Source organism: Nelumbo nucifera, chromosome 5 (genome assembly GCF_055504915.1).
Source record: "Nelumbo nucifera cultivar China Antique chromosome 5, China Antique-T2T, whole genome shotgun sequence".
Classification (NCBI taxonomy): domain Eukaryota; kingdom Viridiplantae; phylum Streptophyta; class Magnoliopsida; order Proteales; family Nelumbonaceae; genus Nelumbo; species Nelumbo nucifera.
In genome coordinates, this window is record NC_142653.1 from 31,744,333 (window position 1) to 31,767,196 (window position 22,864).

The 22,864-nt window shown below is 34.1% G+C and overlaps 1 protein-coding gene across 2 annotated transcripts; it reads left to right on the forward strand.

Moving 5' to 3' along the window:
* The first annotated feature begins 5,410 nt into the window (after positions 1–5,410).
* On the forward strand, positions 5,411–22,295 carry LOC104599990 (ABC transporter A family member 8-like). Of its 2 annotated transcripts, none has more exons than XR_016075943.1 (18): positions 5,411–5,612; positions 6,727–7,105; positions 7,601–7,680; positions 7,805–7,949; positions 8,053–8,172; positions 8,265–8,383; positions 10,341–10,499; positions 11,064–11,226; positions 11,314–11,439; positions 11,894–11,977; positions 12,068–12,432; positions 13,153–13,353; positions 13,508–13,617; positions 17,881–17,965; positions 18,059–18,187; positions 18,453–18,532; positions 19,003–19,108; positions 20,595–20,610. XR_016075943.1 is itself a non-coding variant. In XM_010262772.3 (18 exons), the coding sequence occupies exons 1-18, from the start codon at positions 5,586–5,588 to the stop codon at positions 22,010–22,012; spliced, it is 2,793 nt and encodes a 930-aa protein (XP_010261074.1). In that variant the 5' UTR covers positions 5,412–5,585; the 3' UTR covers positions 22,013–22,295. The 2 variants fall into 2 exon arrangements, 1 of the variants encoding a protein (XP_010261074.1); XM_010262772.3 differs by lacking the exon at positions 18,453–18,532 and adding an exon at positions 21,707–22,295 and having other exon boundaries at positions 5,412–5,612; positions 20,595–20,683.
* Positions 22,296–22,864: the final 569 nt, after the last annotated feature.

Here is a 22,864-nt window from a genome sequence, read left to right on the forward strand (position 1 = left end):
GGATTGTGGAAGAGATCCCATCAACAGTTTGTTATATAGATTGCTCTGCTCGAGGTTTTCAACTTGAATTTCTACCTAGACAAGCATGGGGGCTAAAAGGATTGTGCCACTAAAAAACTTCTCTCATATCTGAATCCAACACATGATCAACTTTCTAGCAATTCTGTAAAACAAAAGCGTTATCTAAAGTGATCTTTGTTGTACTGGTTTGGGTGGTGAGAGTGGTGGCTGAAGGAGAACGAAGGAGGGGGAGAGAGAGAATCTCAAGAGAGAGAGGGATAGAAATAACATGGAAGAGAGAGAAACATTACTTGTCGTCAGCCGCTGGTGGTTGCGATGAATCGGACGACAGTGTTGGGTTGAAGGAGAATGGAGAGAGAGAGAGAGAGGTGGGAACTGGGGGGGAGGAAACGATTGAGGGGAGAATGAAGGCGGGATTAATAAATAGACTTCAACTTATTTTTATTTTTTTATTTTTTGAGTCCAGACTCCCGTTAACTCCGCAAAGTTATGATTAATAAGATGGAGTGACGAAAAAATTTCTGCAACCCGGATGCAGACGATGTGAACTCTTCAATAGGTATTTGTGAGAGTTGAAATTACAGTTAGGCTATGTTTGGTTTGAAGGAAAGGGTATGTAAAAGAAGGGAAATGTAGGAAAATCTTTATAAAACTTGTATAGGTTTTTCTACCTTTTATTACCTTTTCCTTTCTTTCCCTATTTTTTCCTTCAAATCAAACACAGCCTCAAGGCTTAGTTTCGGGAGAGAGCAAATACAATATATTCAGTGTAAATTGTGAAACCTTCTATGTACTTTAAAACCTTGTATTTGTACTACATTCTTCTCAAAACTGAGCCTAATCGTTGTAAATATTTTTGGGAAAATCTTTTCTTAAAAAATCATTTGCTAAAATTGTGTTGTTTTAAATGTAATAGACGCAATGACTATGACTTAGGCCCCATTTGGCACATCTTTTCGTGTGGGCTGTCGGTTTTTTAGAAGTCCAGTAACCCGTGTTTTGGTCTTTTCCTATTTAGTTGGAAAAAGATTTAACCGCTGAAAGTTATAGTCCCAAAAAGACATATGATGCTCATTTTTAATGCATCTTTGCGTAGAAAGACGTGCCTTAACCAAATGATTTTTAAACTATTTAGATTTTGATGCAAAAGTTCACATCTTTTGACTATGAAAACTTCTAGAATATCTTTCAAAAAAAACTTACCAAACGACCCCTTAATTTTTGTCTAATAAAAAATATTGGAGGAATTGTGGTTTACTTGCTATTGTAGTTGAGATGAAATTGCCTCTTCTTTTGCCATACATTGTGATGCTCTATGTTTTGACATTTTACAATCAAACAATCCCTTTCTTGAAATTTGGATTGAGATTCTTTGTGAATTCTTCCGATCATTTACAACAAATTGTTTTGATCATCTTTATGTTTCACTCTTATAATATTCAATTCATCTGTTATCTAGAGATTGCTGCATATTGTCTTTGTATTAATTTTTTGGTAAAACTTGAAATTATATTCATGTCTTCGTTATTTAGTACTGTATATAGTGGTTGTTGAAAAATGAAATAGAACACTTGATGATCATGTTTGTATTAGATTTTTTTGGGGAAATCTATCATGCCGGAAAAACATGGTACCTACCAAAAGAGCTTTGACCAATTAAAATTCACCCATGAATTTTTATAAATGATACTTAATTGATTAACATATTTCTGATATCAGTTGATTGGTCACAAGTGTTTTTGGATACCATGTATTTAGTATCATAGTCGAACCTTTTTATTCTTAGATGTGATGAGCTTCTATTTAAGAAAATTGTTATGGACACATCTCAATTGATGTTTGTTCTTTATTTTTTTATATATTTTAGAACCCGATCGACCTAGAGGCTGAACCCGTTTTCCTTCAGGTGAACCATCACTGATTCAACCAATATGGTCAAATGGGTCAACCTATGGCATAATGCCAATAAGCAATTTAAAATAATAAAATAATATAAAAACCTGATGAAAGGGGTGAACGAGTCAATGGTTCAACCATTTGAGTCAATGAGTCATAGATCAAGTCAATATATTTTTTTTTGTTAAGTAATGAATTATAGAATAACTGAAACTAGAATCTTGACCGGATGACTGGTCCAACCAGCCGGGTCAATGATGGATTGAAAGCAAATTCAGACCATCTATCACATGGGTTGACATAACGATTTCACACCTGCTCTCCTTTAAAAGTAATAGATATTATTTGTTGATATTTTTGCATAATTAAAAAAATGGTTACTTTTGACAGAGTGAAGGCTCACATTGAACCAAAACACGGGTTGGAGTTTACAAAATTAAGGGTAAATTGCTAAAACCTCCCCTCACGCTTCTGACTATTGCTGAAACCTTCCTGAAGTTTGGTAATTTCAATCATCTCTCTTGTGCTTTTTAACACAGTTGCAAGTAGACCCCCTCTTTAAAATCCTCTAACAAGAGGCATGAAAATGTCCAAAATGCCCGTAAAAATACTTTTGACCAAAATGTTTATTTTCCAAATTTTCTTTTCATATCAATCATTATCCTAAATCTTTCCAATCTCTTCTTCGAAATTGATTTATTTTCCAAAATTTCCCTTCATATCAATTGCTCAAAGGTAAAGTTACAACTTTCACTCTTATTTTTTTATATTGTTCAAAACTTTGTATTGCTTTTTTTTTTTAAAAAAAAAAAAGAAAAATCAGCCCCAATTGTAATTGCATGGGTATTTTTGGACATCTTTGTGCCTCTTGTTAGAGGATTCTTACTAGAGGTGAGAATTGGACTGAATTTGGTCCAACCCAATCCAGTCCAATGTGAGTCCACTTACAAATGGGCTGGACCCAACCCATTCCAAACCCAATCCATTCCATTAAAATGTAAATGGACTCAATTGGATCCAATCCAAACTGAATGAAATATCAAAAAGTATATACAAAAATATAACATACAAAAAATTACTAAAATATATTGAAACGAAAAAATCTGAAAATTACAAAAATATACCCTTTTGGAATTAAAAAAGTATTTTTGTAGAAATGCTTTCACAAAAGTGCTTTCGTAAAAGTATTTTTATAAAAGTACTCTCATATAAGTTATTTTTTAAAAGTGCTTTTATAAAAGTACTTTCGTAGAAGTGCTTTTATAAAAATACTTTCATAGAAGCACATTTATAAAAGTGATTTCGTGTAAAGTACTTTTATAGAATTGCTTTCATAAAAATATTTTTGTGAAAGTGATTTCATAAAAGTATTTTTTGTAATAAAAAATTACTTTTATAAAAGTGCTTTCGTAAAAGTAATTTTGTAAAAGTGATTTTATGCCAGTTTCAATTTTGACCGATTTCAAATTGGACAAGGATTTAGTCTCATGATTGGATTATTGAAAATTTGGTTTAGGTCCAATTCAGATCAATAAGAATATGGACCAATTTATTTTGGATTGGGCCAATTCAATAATTATAGTGGACTGTCCAAATCCAATTTGATAAGGTTTGAATCAGATTGGATCCAATCCAAAACCCCGGACGATCGATTGACACCCCTAGTTCTAGTAGAAGGAGTCTAATTGCAACCATGTCAAAAAAAAAAAAAATCAAAAGAAGTAATTGCAATTATCAAACTTCAGGGAGGTTTCATCAATTTACCCTAAAATTAAATTAATGGCTCCATTTGGAACGCCAACTCAGTTGTCGCATGTAAAAGGTAAAAAAAAGCTAAAAACAGGGCAAATAAATGCAACCATCTTCTTCTGCCACATGTACAGGAATAGGCTTCCAATCTTTCAAGTTGGCTGCATCCTGGCTTCGGGAAAAAATCTGATTATAAATTTAATTTAATTTATGTTTGACTTTTATGATTTTTTTTTTTTTTGTGAGAGTAAAATGAAATGGTTGGTGCTTTGTAATTTGTATGGGAGAGAACGGAGTTAAAAGGAGGTTTGTTTGTTTGTTTGGGAGTATGGAAGGAAGCAAGATGATGTATATCCTACTTTATAAGAGAGATTTGAAGCAGAAAGAAAGTGGTACAAATTTTGCTTTAGTTTTTTGGATGAGATTTTGCACTGGTAATGAATGCAAATGAGACAATAAGTTCACATTTTATATCAAGCAGAAGTGCAAAGAAATGGATGAAAAACTAAATCAAGTACAAAATTTATATCCGATTTGGATTTACACCACAAATAAATAGAGTTAAGGGATGAATTGCAATAAAGAGTGGAGCGACCTCTTACAATGGGATAAAAACTGTATTTTATGTAAGGGTGTCTTAGAATGAGGCCACTTGGAACCATGCAAGATGATAAAACTAGTTTTCGTCTTTTCCTTGGCTACGAGAGGAGCCGTATAATTTAGGGCACGGCTGAAGTGGAACTACGTTTCAACAGTATTTCTTGATAGGGGTGTTCAACTGTTCATTATATGGTTCAAACCGTGAAACTGAGTTGAACCACCGAACTGTTATTTATAGTTTTGTTTGGTTTCCTGAATTTTATCAATTAAATCAAACCGTAAATCGTAAATTATAAAAAAAAATACTCTCAAAATAGAGTCACAATACATAGTCATGTATTTGGAACATCTTTGTATTTATATTTTTTCATTCATGGGGGCATGTTCTCAATGCAAGGCTGCAAGTGTTGTAACGACGGTGTGAGAACAAATTTTATGAGGATTGAATCTGAATTCCTCAAAATATAAATAAATTAATGCTTACATGGTATACCAATTATAATGATTTAATGATTTTGTAGTGACTAAAAGACAACGTTTATTATTTATACAAGCATATATATGGTTCAGGCTTTTTAATTGGATTTAACCCAATAGAATGGCCCAAATGTATTAGAAACCATAATAAATCGTTCTAAAACAATTTGATTTCACTCAAGAAATTCTCAAACCCTATTTTATTGGTTTGATTTGACATCTACTCTAAATTGTACCAAATTAAATCATGAACACCCTTTCTCTTTTGATAAAAACCCACTATTTTCATGAATTAATGAACATTAGGTCTTATTTTGTGGTAATTCATATTTTGTATGCATGTTACACGGCATCATATATGAATGTTATACGACATTTAAATGTAAATCAATAATATATATGACTTATGGTATATAAAAATAAATCAATGATATTACATATCACATGATAGCATAGATGAATGTCACATAATATATAATTATCACGAATTATGTTCAAATGAAATATCTGCCACATAACACTATTATCAATGACAAATAATATCCAAATGTTAGATGAATGACATATAAATGAGATGTGACAATATAAACTAATGACAGATGATACTTAAAAGTAAGTCAATGATAATGGACATATGTCTATGCTTTTATTTGTCACATTAATATATGCTACTAGTGGTGAAAAGTATGTTATAGGGAAAAACACGGAGCATTAAAAAATGGCTTCGTGCTATTCGCGGCAACCGATGCCAAAACTTTTTAGTTTTAATTTTAAGAGCAGACGAAGAAGAAAGAGTAGCCAAACTACAAGTGACAAGTAATCCTCAATTTGAGTTCTCGTCGATGATTTTATTGAATAAATGCAAGCAGGTAATTAAGATTGTGGCAATGTGGAAGTTCGATTCTATTAATCAAATCTATGGTTACAAACACTGATTTTCTGAATATGCATTTAGGCTTTAATATCTGAAACTAGTCGTTTGGATTAGTGTTTCTCGCCCTTGCAGCACCGAAAACGAGTTCAATTTAGTTTCCCTTGCTATCACTGTTTACATGTCAATTTGGTGATTTATTTGACAACAAATCATTAGATGTCATGAACGATAGGGGATGTTAGGGTAGTTTTGAATGATAATGACATAATGTGTTTCATGAATGAACTAATTTGAAGATGCTTTCATCCTCTTCTGATTGCACTTTTTTTGTTCGATCTAATTTCTATTGAATTGTAGTAGAAAATCTGGGAGAACTTCGGGTACAGAGGCTGGTTATCGTTAGTTACATACTTACATGTCGAGCATGTTGAAAGACTGTATCCGTCTTTCCATCAGCCTCACTGAGGACCTGTGTGAATACGGAGCATAAACATGGTCCTCTACATACTTCAATGGTTCGTTTGGCAGGTTAGACCATCAGAAATGTGATGAATGGCCCGGAAAAGATAATAATCCGTGAAAGTACTAGCCGTCTAGAATAAATCCAGCTACTATATGTTTGCCATGCAGCATTGGACAATTAAATGCAAAGCCATTTTAGTCCAACAACTGGGAATATCTTTTACTAAACTGTACTTCATAAAGGCTATAACATATCTTACAGAGTTATGCTTGTCCTAGTGAAGATTTTCCTCTCTCTAGTTTTTATAACACCGTGTAATGATTTTGAATTGGTCTCGTGAGGGAAATTATAGAACAAGTGTTTCTTCAATGTGAATGATGTGGAAATATAATTGATATATCATGGTTTGTATCAATGGTCTGGTCATAAGGTTCTCAAAGGTCCAATGCATTTCTCAACTCATTAACTTAACCTAGTTACTTATTTACTTGTGTATTTTTTTTTTCCATTTTAGAATGCAAATTTAAGATAGCTCATGCTAGAATGCATTATTATGATGGCTTACTGATATCAAACATCAAGGTCACAGCTCGCAATAGACTAGTTATTCTATTTCTGATCAATTGAAAATATTGTGCTTTTGCAGAGACGGAATATTAAATTGAATGTCACTCTAATCATGTTCCCGGTGTTCTTGTGCTTGCTGATTGTTTTACTACAACTGGTGATCAATTCTGAACTAGACAATCCAAGGTATCGTTGTGGATGTAAGTGCATTCCCACAAATGATAGCACCTGTAAGATGGTCTGTGGATTGGAGTACTCAACTTACAAGCAAGCTAGTGCTTGTCCTATACCACAGCCAGAAAAATGGCCTGCCTTGTTGCAAGTGCCAGATTCTTCCTACAGAGCTGTCCAAACAGATGCTCACTCATTCAGAGGCTTATGGGATAATTCTTGCTTGAAAACACATTCTTGCCCAGTGACTTCAATCTTCACTGCACAAAACAGAAGTGTTGCAGAGAGTATGTTAACTGGACTTGATTTCCTTGCTCATCTTATAACATGAATTCATTTTGGAACCATTAAATGGTGAACTTGTTCCTGGTGGATGCCTGCCAATTCGTGCATTGTTAGCAATTTAGAATCAGCATATGGCAAAAATTTGCTTCACAAAAGAATGAGTTTAATTTGTTTTCAGAAATAAAGGATTTGGTAAAACAAAAAAAGCAATAGAATACGTCAAACAAATGGTAAAATTTGTGTATGTGTTTAGTACATTTTAGTATAAAAAATCAGGATGAAAAATTCAGCATGTTTCATACTTTCAGGGGCCAAATTATTAGTTTATTATATGTTTTCCTGAATAATTCATGAATTTTAGGTGAATTGCTAACAGTTTATCCATGTACAGAGGAGTGGAGAAGGTAAAAGGTCCTACCTCTCTAGAAATCAAGGTTTCCACAAGAGAGTTTCTTTGTTTTTATATTAGGAGAACCATAATTCTTCAAGTGTTGCAGGTCTGGTCAAGAGGGTCGAACAAGATGCTTTTCCAGAAGAATCGACAAATGCTTTGGACTTGGCTTCACTCTCATATATTGTATCATCCTTTCTATGCTAGCAACAATAACGTTACTTCTTTGTTTAACCTGTATATGTTTCAAGTTTCATGTGTTGGCACAGAAGATGCATATATTTATTTCTTTCTTGATATAAATTCTTAGGGAACGAGCAGCAAGCCTGGGACTACCAACTTTGTGGAACGAGCCTTTTTGGGCAACTCTTCAATAAATATTATTCTACCTCATTGCCCAGGGAACTTCAGCTACACTATCCCTATGACTGTAGGCAGTGCAACATTCCATCATGGTATATAGACTTTACCTAAATTGTTTTGACAAGAGAGGCATATTAGTTTTAGCAGCACTTTTGTAACAGTACTTACAGTGCCCCGTATTTTTTTTAATCATAGATATTGACTGTGTTGAAAGTTTGTACTTGTGGAGGAAGAACTCATCAATTATCAACAGAGAACTATTTCAAGGCTATCGGGGTGGAAATTCAGCAAAAGAAATCCATGAAATCCTTGGGGGTGTGTTTGAAATTATGTTTAACCAGTGCATGATATGTTTTAAGATTAGGATCTAGGACTTAGTTCTCTGAATACTTTGTTGTTTTATGCAGCTTATGATTTCTTGAACACAAGTAAGGTTAACTATAATGTCAGATTTTGGTACAATTCCACATATAACAATCTGGTTACAGTTCCACGCTTGCTGCGGATACATCGAGCTCTGAACATGGTATGCCTTTAATTTTTGGATCTTTATTAATTGATTATGCTTTGGAGTGCGTTTTCCTGATCTGAAAAATACTATAAAGCCAACAAGCTATTTCCTGCTTGGTATCATGTCTTCTGCAACTACATAACTAATATTGGGGAATTCCTTCCTTCTCTAGTTTCAGTATTTTATGAAATCTATCCTTGTGCTGAAAATTTAATCAATGAGGTCTAACTTCAATATGAAGAATTGCTCATTACGTCACTTATTATCTAAATATTGCCTTGAAACCAAATAAAGAATTCGTTGATTAATTCTATTATATCTGCTACTAATACCATACCTTTACATATTCCTTAATAATATATACCACATGAATAGTAGTATGTGTGAAGGATATTTAACAAATTAATTGAAGCAACATGTCCAATCCTTAAATTTTCTTATTTGTTCAATTTTATGTTTGAAATTTAAATTAAAACAAGAAACAGTTGGTTTCCACTTATAGCTTAACAAGAAAAAAGATGTTCGAGAAAAGCCAACCAAAAAGTGAGGAAAGTAAGATCTCACGGAAAAGCTTAGTATGTTCAGAAATTCAAATCTTATAAAGCGAGGTATCATCATCATCATTGCCATCATCCTGTCTTTTATTTAGTCATTCTTAAATAAGACCTTCACATGTAGCAGAATACTTACCAACAGTGTTGCATGAACAAGGACATGGGGCTCAGAATCTGACATATTCCTAAGAGTCTGACTCAGAAAGATGAGAAAACATGGACTTGAAGACACATCTATGGAAAACATATATACTATTAAAATAATTCTTTTTTTTTTTGAATTCTAACATTATATACCTAGATTGCTTTTGTTACTAATTGACATTTAATACCAAAAATAGATTCATCTTGTAGATTAGCTGTTTATTTATGTCAAATAAGCTAGGAAATAAAAAATGGAAATGTTATGTAGAAGTGCCCTCAAGAATCTGTGCAGTGTCAGACTCTGACATGTGTCTGACAGGACACGTTGTCCATTTAGGAGAGTCCATGCAACACTGCTTACCAAACTATGACAGAAGTTATATTAATTCGGTGATATTGTTTATTCAGTTTCATTTATTACTGAAAAGTAAACAATTTTTTAGGTGATGATGAAGTATACTAAATTAATTTCTAGATGAATTGCTCAACAATTTGGGAAAAGTGTAGAGAAATTAGTTGGAGTGAATTAGCATAGAATGACGAATCAGGAACTTAGAAAAGGAACTGTACCATTACCATTCCTCAATTGAAATTCAAGGAATGGACATATCAATTGTTTGGCTTCCACACTTTGGTAGATTTAACATGGTTATGATACAACTTTTGAAATGTTTTAGTTGGCTTTTGAACTAAAGAGTTTTTATAAATAATAATGCTATAATTGCTGGTTGGTTAGACCTGTCTTAAGCCTTGGGCACCATGGATCTATATTACATCTTCTAGCCTTCTAGGTCCAGTGTTTAAAGCCAAAATTGACAATTCACTGGGCACAACATGATGCAGCAGATACATGGTATTGAAGACACCATTATTTAAAAATGAGTTTGACCAACCCATGTGTCTAGGATTTATCTTTGATAATTTTCCTTATAAATGAAACCCAGTGTCACCTTTCCACTTTTAAAATATGCACAAATACATCCCAATCATGCATTTCAATTTGATGTTGTGATGATCTGATAAGGAATTCCTATTGTTTTAGATGTACATATTAGATTTCCTTGTTTATGTGTTTACTTTTTTCCAGTTCCATAGAGCATGTAATGTATAGCCATTATGTGTGCATGTTGGTTGCTTCAGGAATTCATCATAATGCTATTCTTACCATTTGCTTCATCTATTGTTTCTATACAACCTATATTACCTCTCCTGACTGTATGAAATAGTCCTTTCAGTGAAAGATCTTTTTCTTTTCTCTTTTCTTTTTCATGCAGATTTCAAATGCATTCCTTCGAAATTTCAGAGATGATCAATTGCATGTTTTTCTTGAATTTGTTAAAGAAATGCCAAAGCCAGGGACAAGGATGAGGCTTGATCTGTCTTCTGCTCTGTCTCCACTTCTCTTTGCATGGGTCATCCAGTTGCTATTCCCTGTATGCCTCTACTTGTTTTTTCACTCTTGGCTTGTTTAAGAATGTGTTAAAATTTTTTCTGTGTTTCCTCAAGGAAGAATGGTTTTATACATCTGTTTTGCTTGATATTTAGGCAATTCAATCTTTCTTTGGCCTTTAAATCTATTTGAGAACACATTAATGATGGTCTATGATTGAGTTTGGTTAATTTAAAAGAAACGTCAGTGATTGAAATTGTATCCTCCCTTGTCAAAGAAAAGGTTTGTATAGCCATCACTTTAATTTTCATTTAAATTAAAATTAGTGTAAGGTAGTGAGATGAGATCTCTCTGATTATTCTTCCAGATGGGAAGATGGTTAGGAACTACATTTTTTTCTGTTCGATTTCTGTGTTGCTGGAAGAAGGGATGATTTATTTTGTCATTAGGATTTTTTGAATACTATATTTGGGGTAGTATATTCCTATAGTTCAGCCTCTATTTTCATTCACTAAACTGAGAAATTTATTTCTGATCTGTGTACTTTGCTTTACTGTGTGTTCATTATGATTCCATATTGGTTTGACTATCTTGTGGAATTGTGTAGGTTTTTTTGACGTCTTTAGTTTATGAAAAGCAGCACAAGCTGACAATCATGATGAAACTGCATGGACTTAGAGATGGTCCTTACTGGCTGATTACTTATGGGTATTTTTTAGTCATATCATTCATTTATATGACTTGGTTTGCCATTATTGGATCCATTGCAGGTAGGCTTTGCTTTCAAGTAATAAACTTCGACTGACCTAGGGTTATACTTTGTTTCCAAATCTCTTATTGTGTTTGCTTTCTCACAGGTTTGGAGATTTTCCGGTTGAATAGTTTTTCTATCCAGTTTGTATTCTATTTACTTTATTTGAAGTTACAAATTGTACTTGCTTTTCTAGCAGCAGCATTTTTCTCGGAAGCTGAAACTGCAAGAGGTATACCATACCTTTTCACTATTCTTTTGTTTTTATTCTTTATGGGTGTTGGTTTTGTAAGGCTTGAAATAATTGAAATAATATTTTTTACCAACACTTCCTTAATTCCATACAATACACATATGTGCTGAGACATTAATGTTAGGGAATCTTCTGAAGGGATCACAGAAGTCAGGTTGGTTGAAAACCCAGTGAAGGGTTTTAACTATCCTGTCTGCAGTTAAATTTGGACTGAAGACAAAAGTATAGGCTTCCTCAAGGTATCCACTATAGAATTCCATGATACTAGGGGAAATTAGACGATCCAAGTGGTCTCTGGGGATTATCCTAGATGAACTAGCAATGGTCCATGATCAAGGAATACTTTGGTTGAATGTACAGCTTGAAATGTGGCCAGCATCATCAGCACTGTTTCACCCTGAGTAGCTTTCTAATCTAGGTGCCTACTATGCAGTTGCAGGATATATTTATGTCTTTGGATCTGGACTTCTGGGTGCTTTCCTTTTCAATTTTTATATTGAAGACACAACCTTCTCAAGTAAGAACCCAAGGGCTATCTGTGAGATGATACATTTGAATTTTAAACTTCTTAAAGATTTTATTAAACCACAAGATTGCTATTCTTTAGGGTGGTGGCTGATGTTTATGGAGCTGATGCCTGGATTTTCTTTGTACCGGGGGCTATATGAACTTTCACAGTCTGCATTAGCAGGACATAATCTAGGAACTTTTGGCATGAAGTGGGAAGACCTGAGTGACCAAAAGGATGGCATTCGGGGAACTTTGATCATTATGGCTCTGGAATGGTTAATCTTGCTTGCTGTATCATACTACATGAATCAAGTTATTTCTTCAGGAAATGGAATAACCAGACATCCTCTATTTTTCTTGGGGACCTTCTGGAAGAGGGATAAGCAACTGCCTACATTTCCAAGCTTCAGAGAGAGATCAACTATATTTGTTGATTTAGAGAGTCCTGACATCTCTGAAGAGGTAAAATCTATTGTAGCAAGACTGAGGGCACACTTTGACATTTCATTTAGAGGCAATTTTGAGTGATGGTTATGGGCTGGTCTGGGCCTACAAACTTACATATAAATTATATGTTATATATAATATAATACATGCATACATGGATTCACACACACACACACACAATGCTGGGCTTGGACTGGGCTGGGATAAGAATGATCACCCTAGTCAATTGACCCAATTTCCTGTATCATTCACTATAAACTTGGTGCACATGCTTAGTGATCTGGGTCATTGACTATGTGATAAACATATTTTATTGAAGTGAACACATCAATTTTAATTGATGATTTCTCCATATGATGAATTTAACTTTTACATATACCATTAAGACACTGACTGCCGAAAAGCACAAGACTCAATTGGACAGTTAAGTTTAATCGAAAGATCTTTTATCTGTCATGAAACTTGAGAGATAATGTTTTATAGCTCAGAAAATCCTTATCCTAAATGTATGTGTTTGGTTAATGAAATTAAACAACTTCTGGTCTATTTCATGGGTCATGATAGGCTATTACATTCTTATTTGTTATAGAATTTTAGAGAGACAAGTTTATTTCTTCTGATATGTCCTTGGTTCACCACAGATGTTCAAAGCTTCTCTGTAATAACCAGGAAATAGGATCGACAACAAATCTGGTCTTACATTTGAATATACCATTTTTCTTCCTTCCTTTGCAGAGATATAAAGTTCAACAACTAATGAAGGAACCAAATGGAAGTTATCCAATCTTTTGCCATAACTTAAAGAAAGTTTACATTGGACAAGATGGAAACTCTAGGAGGCATGCAGTCCAAAGTCTATCTCTTGCTGTACCCCAAGGGGAATGCTTTGGTATGCTTGGCCCTAGTGGTTCTGGAAAGACCACTTTTATTAATATGGTCAGTACCTCCATGCCGTTTAACAATCCTAAACATGCATTCAAAATTCATATGATGTGGCATTTTATCTATGATTCGCATTCTCTGTATTTTTCCTTGGTATTTGCTTCTATGCACATATATGAAACCAATTTGTGGTCCATGTGCCTCGCAGGTGACTGGTTTTCTACCCCCAACATCTGGTACTGCATTCATTGATTATATGGACATTGTATCAAATATGGATCATATTTACACAAGAATATCGATTTGTCCACAGCAGGAGTATGATCTCCTCTCCTGTAACTTCTGAACTTTTCCTTTACGTTAAATCTGAATCATATTGAAGGAAAATTGGGATGTGTTGAATAAATATGGATATGGATAAATCCTGAGGAAAAAGCTAGAGGAGAATCCTAATGATGTTTGGTCTATTTCCCTTCATAATTTTATTTAACTTCTTGCGGAAATCTTAGATATGTTAAGAAAATCTAGCAAGATCTAAAAGGGAATGCAAAATGAAAAGCTTAGGTAATTTCTTTAATTTTTTTTAAAATCTAATGTTTTTTTATCTTAGTGAAAATATATTTGAAGTTTTTAATTCTTTAATGGTTTCAGTTTTCATGTTTTTTCATAATACAGAATTATGTTTAATAAACACCCTTGAATTCCCAACGGATTCCTGAGATTTAAACTTCAACTGCTTAACTAACCATATGAATTTCTAAATGGAGTTTCTTTTTTTTTTTCCTTTTATAATTGATAAATTTTCTGCATCAAAATTTGCCTCTCGCAATTTGACCAACTTCACTAATATGCTTATTACCAATAGAAATCTATACATAATTCACAATTAAATGTTGATTGTTTCATTAACTTTCTACCTTAAGATTTCTTTATTGATTTATGTGACTACATTTTCTTTCTTATAGTTTCCCTAACTTAAGCATTTAATGTAGCTTACCTTGGGGGAGTTTGAGTAAAAGAAAAAGCCTCTTGTTCTAGGGTATGAGAAACCTGGAGTACCAGGGTTGCTTCCCACTTCTTACACTTGCTTTGAGAAGTTCTGTCTCAGAGTTCTGATATGTTAAATTGAGAAACTAAGAGGGTGTATATATATTTAAATGTGATAAAGTGATGGTTTAATCTAAAGGCAGAAATAAGCTAGGTTTATTGTTAAAGTTGCAGTGAGTTTGAGCAATGTGGAGGTAGAATAGTAATAATTCTGATATTTAGACTGAAATTTGGGACATTTCATTCACCTTTATGAAAAAGTTATAGCTTGTGCATTTTGGGGGTTCTTTCCTTTATTTGATACAATTTTATACTCCACTTAACAAAGAAAAAAAAGTGGACTCTACAAACTTCTTTGGCTAGAAATAGGTCTTGCCACCTAGTTCTAAGTTTCCTTATAACTGATTAGTGGAGGCATGTCACATGCAGATGAGTTTAGATTGGTGGCCTTGGAATTCCTACTTGTGGTAGTGATAGGCATTTGAAAACTTTTAATCTGCCTTCCCATGCGTCTGAAAATTCTATTCAAGGTTGATTGAATAGTATAGCTATCATTTATACAAAACCTGATAACTGGGTTTTATGTCCACAGTTATCAGAATATATCTTAATTCAATATCTATTTTGGTAACCTTCTTAGCAAAATTTATGGCAATACCTAATCCATGGACAGCATCTAATTGGGAAAATCATTTAATGACATTCAAGTAATTTCTTCCTGTCTTCTTCCTCTAAAATTCACCAAAAGTCTATTTTAAACAAAAAACAATAAAATTGTTATTTGGCAGATATTGGGAAATCTTTCTAATAGAGAAAACCCCAATTAAAGGACTTGAAATAAATCTAATTTTATCTAGAAAACTACTTCACAAAGATTCTGCATTGTCACAGGAGAAATAGAATCTTGAGATCTGATCATTAACTTGTTATGATAGTAGTTGCATTTGAAAAGAGTGCAGTTTCCTGTAGTTTTTTAGTTTGATGAAAAACTAATAAATACTAATTTGCACTTTTTGATCAGCTGTTGATCTAGTAGGATGGGAAGGAGAGTAGTCCAACAAAGGTATACATGGAGAGTAGAGAAAGAATTCAAATCTGGTATGGTAGAAAGAAAAGACAAATAGAAGAGTTTCAGATTAAAAAATAGAAGAAAATAGAGAAGATAAACAGAAGAAAGATCAAACCTTGAAAGAGGAGAGAGAGGAAAGAAAAGAAAGAATTTTTATTCATTAAATCACCTCTAAAGTTTTAATCATGACTCTATTTATAGACTCCACATAAGGGCTCAAATTTCCCTTTATAAAATGCAATTTTACTAGGAGACTGTTCAGAAATGATTCCTAACTGCTTCATAACTAAGATAAATCAACACTCAAATATGCACTCTAACCTTTAAAAAAGCTACAAATGCCCACTAAGAATCCCACTAAAACTAAACCAATGAAAAGCAACTCCAATGTAGACCTAGAAAATAGGATAAATCCCATAACAATTGGCATCCTATCAGTAAAATGACCGTAAGTCTCTGAAAACATGTGGGATTGACGAGATCTTAGTCTTACTGGATAATAATGGCACCCAAATCAGGTAAAACAGATCCGTTTTGATCCCTAAAAAAATAATCTGCAAGAAAATTGATGTGTTTGCAACTTCAACTTTTCAAAATTTTAAAATCTCTTTATATAACTCCTTAATTTCTTTTTTGATGGATATTAAATTCTTTTGAACCTTAATATGACTATCTATTTAAAAAGGGCAGCACAGTGCACGACACTCCCGCTAATGCAGGGTCTGGGGAGGGATAGATGTATGCAGCCTTATCTCTGCACGTACAAAGAGGCTGTTTCCAAGATTTGAACCCTGGTCACCCAGGTTGCAAAAGCACCGTTGCACCAAGGCCCACCCTCCTCAGACTAATTATTTCTATGATATAAAAAAAAGATAGAAAATTGTAGAGAACACTGATGTGGGCCCCACGGCTGTGGTCCCCACTGTGTTCGTATGACAGCACATGTAATCTTTGTTAGTTATGTCAGTGTTAGTTGGTAGTTATTTTAGACAGCTTGTTATTTCAGTTTATTATTGTTTTATTTGCAATATAAGCATTAAGGGCAATTCTGCCCTTTCCTACAATTAGTGAACATAACAAATAAATATTGAGAGAGTGGCGGCGGCAGATTCATTCGGTCTGTCCCTCCTTTTCAAAACCCTTGTGTACTTCTGCTTTCTTCTTCTTCTTCTCCCTCTTTCCTTCTACTTTTCTCAATCTGAAATCCTTTGGAATCCACGACTGACTGTAGTCTTGATCGACTACTAAAATAACTTTCAAAAACTCAAATTTACCAATCTCCTTATCACACAAAAACTATGAATACCACTGTGTGTTTGACCATGGATGTGGCAGAGATGGTTGGCTCCGAAGATCTGAGGGACAATGGTCAGAACCAGTGGAGTGAAGAAGTGGCTGGACCCCTGGAGGGGCTGCATTACATTTCATGCCCTCTGGAGAGGGATCAGATCACCATGGTCCCTGCGTAATGTCAGTGATGAGAGAGGGAGGGAGAGAGGAATTGGGTCTTAGATCCCCCCTTGGATACGGGTCTCCACCTATATATATCTTCTTTCTTTTAAGAGTTTGTTTTGGAACCTTATAGTAATTTTGCCAACTCATCATGGATGGCCAGCTGTCATCCACTAGTTTATCCTTACACTGCTCCTATAATTTGTTCTGAATTACTGCTTCGTGACTTGGGTTGGCCATTGGACTGGGCTGACTCAGTTTCAACTCAGGATGCACTAAACCGGGTCTGTGGCACTTCACATGTCTGTTCTCTTACACTGTGTAGGAATCTTAATAAACTAAATTTCATCTTCCATGGTTTCTTTCCCTTTTTTAACATATTAATCACTAGTCTACTATGCTAAGTTTGTTTAATATAGTATTTATGATTGGTTTTACAATCTAAAATTTGTGAGAGGTTTTCTGAAAGATACAAAGTTTTTTTTTTTTGTTTTTAAAAAGACACAAAGTTATTGTTCCTCAAAAAAAGACACAAAGTTATTGACGGCCTTGATTTTCTATGGAAAACATGAAAATGTTGAAACTCATCCTTATGCAAAATAGGTATGTACAAAAATATCTAAGATGTTTTGGAATGGGAGTATGCAAATTCCTCAGATTCTTTTAGGTCTGCCAAGGTTTTAAAAAATAAATTCTAAAAGCCTGAAATTCTTTTGAGGAACAATGCTAAACAAGAGTGGATATCAAGACATTTTACAGGATTGATCTTCTTGAGTTGGCGAATAAATTCTCAATTTGTATTCGCCTTTTGATATCTATGTTTTTCTTGAGGTATTCATGATACAGTTGTACTGGAAAATTAAATTAAATTTAATTTACCTGTAATTTAAGTTTTGACTATTCAAAATTTGATCAACTATATTAATCTCTAGTTGCAATCAATCATGATATATGGAAATGAAGTATTTTTATTTATCTCTTCCTATTTTCTTTAATTTTAGCATTTAGTGCAGCTTGCTTTGGGAGACTTTAACTGGAAGGGAGCACCTTTTGTTCTATGGTAGGCTAAGAAACCTAAAAGGCAAAGCCTTGCACCAAGTAAGATGGCTTATATAGAACTTGATTTCAGATCATATTGCAGATTGGAGACATAGAAACAAATAAGTCAGTTCTGCATTTTGGGTGTTACAGGTAGTCGATAAATCATTAAGAAGCTTGAATCTCTGTGAAGGTAACTTAGGTGACCAGCTTGTTGGTAGATATAGTGGAGGCATGAAACGAAGGCTCAGTCTTGCTATTTCCCTCATAAGCTATACACGAGTATGTATGGACACAATTGAGTAATTGGATCATCTTAACTATTTATAGGTTGTTAGTTATAACATATAACATAATATCAGGACAAAGCGGCATGCTTGCAAGAAGATTACCTAAAGCTCATTTAAGAAAAAATAGGCCTAGGGACTAGATAATAGTGATCTTCCAACCTAATCAGTTTAATTTTTCTTACTTGGAGATCTTGTTGGTAGTCTCTTTGTTCTGCATGTGTGCTCATATCCTAATATTGTAATAATGTTTTTGATAGGAAAAGAAAGATAATATTAAGAATTAACCAAAAAGTGTACAGAAAGGCATCCCAAGAGGAGGCACGAGATGCAGCCTCAGGTACAAAACAATTTACAATTGGGCCCAAAAGATAGATTCCCTAAAAATCCCTTGCTTAGCTAAAGAATCTGCTAAGCCATTAGCCGACCTTCTTTGCCACTGAATTATTATAATCATATTAGAGGTTAGCCATTTGAACTTCTTCACAGCTTCCTTTTAGGTCCAAATAACAGATTCTGGCCTTTTAGCCACCCAACTACCAGCTTGGAATCCCCCTCAACTATCAATTTATCCACATTTAGCTGTTTTGCAAGCTGCACCCCCTGCAGAACTTCTTGGAACTCAGAAAAGATGGAATCCCCTAGACCAACCAGGCCTGAAAACAATGCAATTATATTCCCTCCTTCATCCCTTATGACGCCCCCTATACCCACTAATATTGCAATAATTAATGAAAGTTGCTATTTATAAGACTTGTACATTTAGTTTCTAATTGATCATCTATCATGTAACATTTTTTACCTCTATAGGTTGTCTTTTTGGATGAACCTACCACTGGATTAGATCCAGAGTCAAGAAATTATGTATGGAATGTTATAAAGCAAGCCAAGGCAGCCCGTGCTATCATTCTTACCAGTAAGCCTTTTCCCTTTTTTTTTTTTATTGAAGCAAATTGTGGTTTGAAAAGATAAGTGGGAGATTACTTAGTTTATTTATGTTTATTCTGATGTCAACTTTCTTCTAATAATAACAAAGAGAAAGAATTAATTGAGGCAAAGATAGAAGGATACAAAGATGAAGATGACCGAAATAACAAGGGCAGTGAGAAAGAGTTTAGTTTAAGATTCATCACTCTAATTGGTGATATATTTTCTAAGAATTAGATATTTAGTTATAGTTGCATTTTCATTTAGAAGAATATAGTATATTCATTTGGGTTGGATTTTCAACTGAGAATAGGGCTACAACTTGGGATGGGTTATCCCAAATCCAACCCGAAAAAATCAGGTTGGGTTGGGGTTGAGGACTCAGGCAACCCAACCCAAACTCAACATGTCTATTCATATTTGCATATATAAATATTATGTAAATGATCATGTATCTATGTATGTATGCATTCATCCAGCCATCCATATATGTATGTATATTTGTATCGATATAATGTCTGTATGTGTATGTTGTGTGTCTTTGTGTCCATATCGAGAAATTTCAAGTTCTTTTTTGGTATTACATATTACACATTACAGATTACAGGGGAATTAAGGATGGGGACACAGAAGGTGCACATGAGGTCCACTGACCTTAAACATGGGCAGCCTACTGTTATGCAGGTTTTATCTCATGCGTCCATATTTGGAGGGATGCCGAATGACCATCTCAGTTACTGGGCCATCAGCAATAATTTTTAAGTTCAAAGGCCAAGATTTTTTAGTGTAACATAAGTTTAGTATTTGTGCAAATATGCCCATATATATACAAATGCTAAAGTGAGTTAACCCTAATCAGTTAATTCTAAGTCTAAGAAGTGAGAACATTTTTAAAGCAGAAACAAACAGAGAAATTAGGCCAACCCAAACCCAACCCAGCCAGTCAGCCACCCAACCCTCGCCAGTGAAGGTTGTGTTGGGTTAGGGCTACGGTTGGGGTTTCAACAACTTGGGTTAGGGTTGATGTTGACCTCAACCTGACCTAACACAGCCTGATTTGCACTCCTAGCTGAGAATTAGAAGTCTCTTCCATTTTTGATTTTTTGAATACTTAACTATGAAAGAGAAAAAAATGAATAACTTGTTTGGGGCTTAAAAGGTGCCAATCCAAATCTTGATTTAGTACATTCATTGTTAATAGCATATCATTTTGCAGCAACATTTTTTATTGGAAGACATAAAGCACTGGAACCTACAAAAGGAAAAAAAAAATGAATACCTCTACTATCTGTTTTCCTGTCAACTGACAACATGGTACCAATTGATCAATATTCCTGGCAAGTGACAACAATTTGATCAATGCCCTAAACTTGTTTTTTTACTCAAGATATTAAGGTGGTTGTTTAGATTCTGCATTTGTTTCCTTTGAATTAGATTAGTAGGGCTCTTATGTAGACATGGAAATGGATGTACAGCACACTCCATGGAGGAGGCTGAGTTTCTCTGTGACCGCATAGGAATCATTGTGAATGGCAATTTGCAGTGTTTGGGAAGCTCAAGAGAGGTAAGTCTTATCTCAATACTGGAGTTCCAGGAACCAAACCACATGCATCTTTAAGATTATAGCACTTTGTTGTTATTCAAATAAGTATCCATGATTTAATTTAGGTTTTAAGCAATGAACATTGTGATGGTTGACCTTGATAGTTAACTACCTTTACTTTGGTTTTAATGGCTGTAATGTTATTTTCTCAAATATTTTTTACATTTGTGAAATTTAATATTATATTATATTGATAAAAGTATAATTGAAACATTGCAACAACAGTCAACAGTACCAACCATATTGTTGAACACCCCCTGGTAATTTCATCATGGTTCTTATTGTCCTTTTATTCTTGTTGGAATCTGTTGTCTTTTTCTTTATAGTTCTTGATTGTATATTCTTTACATAGCTTATTCTGCAGTTGCTGTAGTTCTCATTAACCAGCTTGTCTGACTTTTGTAAATGGGATATCTTTATCTCGTATTACTATTAATATAATATTCTTTAGAAAAAGGCCTATATCATATTATCATGTGTGTAAGCACAACATGCGTTAAGTGTCTAGAAGTGCCATTTGATTAATTCATCCCTTGTGATCCATGACATATTCCTTTCAGTTTTTGACCTAGGAGCTTTGAGGTATAAGGTCTTCAGATGGATCTAGATTTAAAAGATTTGGTGATGTAAGGCAAGTAATGGAAGCCACATAGGCTGAGCACTAAAAGAATGGTTGAAGAAAGTGAATTGCCGCTTTAGGCAAGTTTTTTTTTTTTTTTTTTCTGAAGCTATCTAAAATATGCAATATAACTTAAAAAGGTTTCTAGGTCAGGTTCAACAATTTACCAGTTTCTCTTTGAACCAATTAAATTTGAGAACCAAGAAAATAGATTCAGAATGGAATTTTTCTATGAAACATTGTGTGCAGATATGAAGATATATGTGGCGATTTAATTTGAAAAGGTTCTACATAGTTTGGGGGCCCTCTAAATTTCTTGGTTCCTTACAACTTAATGTTTTCTCAAATTGATTCTTATCTTGCAGCTTAAGTCAAGATATGGTGGCTCTTATGTGCTTACAATATCTGTGGATCCCATTTATGAGAAGAATGTAGATTCCATGGTCAACAGCCTTTCTCCAAATGCAATTAAGATTTACAACATAGGTGGAACACAGAAGTTTCGGCTGCCTAAGCAAGATGTTAGGATTTCCCAAGTATTTCAAGCCATTCAAAACCTTAAGAGAGAGGTTGCTCTTCATGCATTTGGTTTTTCTGATGTCTCTCTAGAAGATGTCTTCCTTAATGTGGTTCATGAGGCATCACAAGGTCAGAGAATTTCCACAACCTAAGATGGTAAATCAAGTGCAAATTTTGTATTAATACCATTCTTTTGAGCAAGAGAGTTGAATAGCATATTCATTCATGGTGAAGGTAGGCTCTAATTTTAGTCCCCCTTATTTTGCAAGCAAAAATATACCATCAACAAAAGAGAAGTGTTTCTTTTTTTTTTTTTTGTTTCAAAATTTCAATTCGCTGGATCTTTCTTTCTTATGCAAGTTTCTGAATCCATGCAAAGAGAGACATCGATCTGTTAATTATTGACACATAATCTAACTTTCTGTAATTCTCCTAGCGGTCTCTGTCATTTCTCATGACAACTTAGTGCAACCTTTGAATTATTTTAGCTAAATGAAAATGAAACATTAATTTAAATAAACAAATGAAAGTGTGACTTCACAAAAAAGCACTACACAATATTTAACTTAAATATTTTCCCTGTTGAAATCATCCTATTTTGTGTTTACTTTTTTAACAGCTATGAAGGAGCAAGTTCATTGTGCAAATGGGGACATCCAGACATTGCATTACCAGATGATAACAGAAAATTAGAAAAGTGCTTTCCAACTAAAAAATCCTATGTCCTTAATTTATATGATATCCTCAATTGCTCATGGTTTTGAAGTACCTGATACGTATATATCAGCTTTTAGGGCCTTTTTGGTTCACAGTTGGAATCAGAATTGGAATCCCTTGTGAATCGGAAATATGTTTGGTTCAAACAGGAACCAGAATTGGAATTAGAATAAGCAGGAATGATATTTCATTCCCAAGGGGAGGGGGAGGGAATGTCCAATTGTCCATTCCCTTAAATGGAGGAATGCTATTCTGGCAAGAATGGGAATTGGATTCAGATTCCGCCT

What these genes read in the sequence shown, in the direction of transcription:
- LOC104599990 (XM_010262772.3), top strand. Translation starts at nt 5,586, where the DNA reads ATGATTTTATTGAATAAATGCAAGCAG. An exon ending in TGAAGACACAACCTTCTCAA is followed by an intron (nt 11,978 to 12,067) that starts GTAAGAACCCAA and finishes GCTATTCTTTAG; the next exon opens with GGTGGTGGCTGATGTTTATG. An exon ending in CCGTGCTATCATTCTTACCA is followed by an intron (nt 19,109 to 20,594) that starts GTAAGCCTTTTC and finishes ATGGATGTACAG; the next exon opens with CACACTCCATGGAGGAGGCT.